The sequence below is a fragment of the Cucurbita pepo genome, chromosome 16 (assembly GCF_057944985.1).
Source record: "Cucurbita pepo subsp. pepo isolate OVF chromosome 16, ASM5794498v1, whole genome shotgun sequence".
Classification (NCBI taxonomy): domain Eukaryota; kingdom Viridiplantae; phylum Streptophyta; class Magnoliopsida; order Cucurbitales; family Cucurbitaceae; genus Cucurbita; species Cucurbita pepo.
Window position 1 is genome coordinate 13,038,034 of NC_141813.1, and position 3,184 is coordinate 13,041,217.

Genomic DNA, 3,184 nt, shown 5'->3' on the forward strand with positions numbered 1-3,184 from the left:
AACTCACTCTCTGTTTCTCTCACAATGCCATATATATATATATATATATATATTGTCTGTCCACTCTGTTGTAATTGCTGTTACATAATATGAAGATGGTGGGGAAATCTATGCAAAACCCCAAATAAAATATATTTATTTTTCTCATTAATTTTGTATACGTTGCCCTTTTCATCAAAATAATGATAATAATAACGTTACCATGGGTCCCAAGAAAAAAAACAACCATATCATCTTACTTTAATTTGGTTAATTTGTTATATTATTATTTTTTTGCATTGTTTTATTTATTATTTATTAGGGGATAAAATGATGTCAAAAGAGGATAGAGTATCCGTTGCATGTGAAAGCAAGGTTGTAATTAAAAAGCAAAATTAATTAGACGACAGCAAGCAACGGCCGTTAATCAAATTAATTGCACAATTTTTAATTTTGGACAAATTTTAATCCTTTAATTTTACGAACATAAATATATATATATATATATATTTTTTTTAATTATAAAATATGTTCCTAGATTAATATGAACTCTTTCATCAAATATAGATAAATGGTTTTCTAATGCCCACATTGAAGAGGGGACCCAATTAGAATTATAATTAGAAGGGTGTGGAAATCTTTACCAAACATTTTTTAAATTAATTTTGAGGGAAGCTCGGAAGAAAAGGCCCCCTGCAAACGACTTTGATGGTTACAAATAGTATTAGAGTATTAGAGTCAGTCACGAGGGTGATATAATAGCAAGGACGCTTGGCCCAGAAGGGGATGGGGATGGACATTGAGCGGTGGTTTATGTGAGGACACTTGACCTCGAATGGAGGTGTATTAGAGTCAAGTCACCAAGGTAATATGATAGCGAGGATGCTTGGTCCCGAAGGGGGGATGGACATTGAACGGTGGATTCTGCAAGGACGTTTGACCTCGAAAGGGGGTGGATTTTGAGAGCTCACATCAATTAAAAAGAGGAACAAGTGTGGACGCTCAGTCTCGAAGGTGGGTGAATTGTGAGATCTCACATCGATTAGAGAAGGAAAATAAGTGTAAGCCCGCCAGGATGCTGGACCCCAAAGGGTAGAATGCCATATCCACATCAATTAGAGAGGAGAACGAGTGTCAGCAAGGTCACTGAACCCCAAAGAAGATGGATTGTGAGATCCAACATCGATTGGAGAGAAGAACGGAACATTTTTTTTAGAAGGGCGTGAAAACTTTCCCTACAATAATATCTGCTAACGGTAGCCTCAACTAAATTCCATTTAATTTTTGTAATATTCTTATCCTTATCCGCAGTCCTATGAAATCAAAGATAGAGAGTACGTGGGTTTCTCCCATTGGCTGAGATGGAGAACAGAGTTGGGTTAGGAAGCAACAATGGCATTTGTGGATGAGAGGCCGCCAACTGCGAGGTTATGTCCCACTGCCCATCGCACAAAAATCTTCCACTTTCATCTTCGCCAATCACAATACAGATACAGATCTCATCCAGATAAGGACCTCTTCTATAAGAACAAATCAAGCCCTCAATTAACCCAAATCCCAACAACCAACTCCCCAATTCACGAAAATGGCAGCTTCATCCATGGCCCTCTCCTCCCCGTCTCTCGCCGGTCAAGCCGTCAAATTGTCCCCCTCCGCCTCCGACATCCTCGGCGAATCCCGCCTCACCATGAGGAAAACCGGTGGTAGACCCAAGCCTGTCTCCTCTGGAAGCCCATGGTACGGTCCAGACCGAGTCAAGTACTTGGGTCCATTCTCCGGTGAGCCGCCGTCCTATCTGACCGGGGAATTTCCCGGCGACTACGGCTGGGACACTGCTGGGCTCTCCGCCGACCCCGAGACGTTCGCCAAAAACAGGGAGCTGGAAGTGATCCACTCGAGATGGGCCATGCTTGGGGCTCTGGGGTGCGTCTTCCCCGAGCTCCTGTCTCGCAACGGAGTCAAATTTGGCGAGGCTGTGTGGTTCAAAGCTGGGTCTCAGATCTTCAGCGAAGGTGGGCTCGACTATTTGGGGAACCCGAGCCTGGTCCACGCTCAGAGCATTTTGGCTATTTGGGCGTGTCAGGTTGTGCTGATGGGTGCGGTTGAGGGCTACAGAATTGCTGGTGGGCCTCTGGGTGAGATCACCGACCCAATTTACCCAGGTGGGAGCTTTGACCCACTGGGGCTGGCCGATGACCCTGAGGCCTTCGCTGAGCTTAAAGTGAAGGAGCTCAAAAATGGGCGATTGGCCATGTTTTCCATGTTCGGTTTCTTCGTGCAGGCCATTGTCACCGGCAAAGGGCCTTTGGAGAACTTGGCCGACCATTTGGCTGACCCTGTTAACAACAATGCCTGGTCTTACGCCACTAACTTTGTCCCTGGAAAGTGAGGACTCAGTCATATGATGTTCATTATTGTTGTGTTTCATGTCGTGTAATGGAATTCTCAACTTTGAATGCACTAGTCTTTTGTGGCCGAGATTAAATAGTAGTTAAAGTATAAATTATCGATTTAGATATTGTCCACTTTAGCCAATTACATATTGTCGTTTGCCTCGTGGTCGCATTTACTAGGAGAGGTTTCCTCACTCTTAGAATGTTCGTTCCCCTCTCCAACCAATAAAGGCTCAATGTTCTCACTGGTACTCACAGTACCAGTGTCTGACTCTAATACCATTTGTAATGACTCTAGCCACCGCTACCAGATATTGTCCGCTTTAGCTCGTTACATATCACTATCAGTCTCACAATTTAAAAAATGTCTACTGTAGAGAGGTTTCCACACTCTTATAACGAATGTTTTGTTCCCCTCTCCAACCAATGTGTCAACTCACACCTTTACTTTAAGGAACTCGTTTCCCTGTTCTCATATATCAAATTCAAAACTCCTAAATTTTACCTTCGAAACTTAAAATACGCTCTCATTTTCCTCTTTCTCATCTCGTTTGTTTGTCTTTGTCACTCTTCGATTGCTAGCTCGTTGCACTCGTCAATGCATCTCAATAGTATAAGCTATAATGATGAAAAAAAAAATGAATAGAGTAACCAAATTATAACTAAATCAAAAAAGAAAATTTTAATTCAAGGCGTCTTAATAAAATGTTAATAATTTTTAAAGTAGATTCAAGCGATGAACGACCTCAAATTTGTTGAAAAATGAGGAGTAAGTTTCAAGGAACTCGAGATGAAACCAAATATTCGCGGTT

At 42.0% G+C, this 3,184-nt stretch overlaps 1 protein-coding gene across 1 annotated transcript; it reads left to right on the top strand.

Moving 5' to 3' along the window:
- The first annotated feature begins 1,532 nt into the window (after positions 1–1,532).
- On the top strand, positions 1,533–2,493 carry LOC111777833 (chlorophyll a-b binding protein of LHCII type I, chloroplastic). The gene has a single exon (XM_023657556.2). The coding sequence runs from the start codon at positions 1,565–1,567 to the stop codon at positions 2,366–2,368; it is 804 nt and encodes a 267-aa protein (XP_023513324.1). The 5' UTR covers positions 1,533–1,564; the 3' UTR covers positions 2,369–2,493.
- Positions 2,494–3,184: the final 691 nt, after the last annotated feature.

Excerpts from the sequence above, each read along its gene's own strand:
- LOC111777833 (XM_023657556.2), top strand. The coding sequence starts at position 1,565 with ATGGCAGCTTCATCCATGGCCCTCTCCTCCCCGTCTCTCGCCGGTCAA.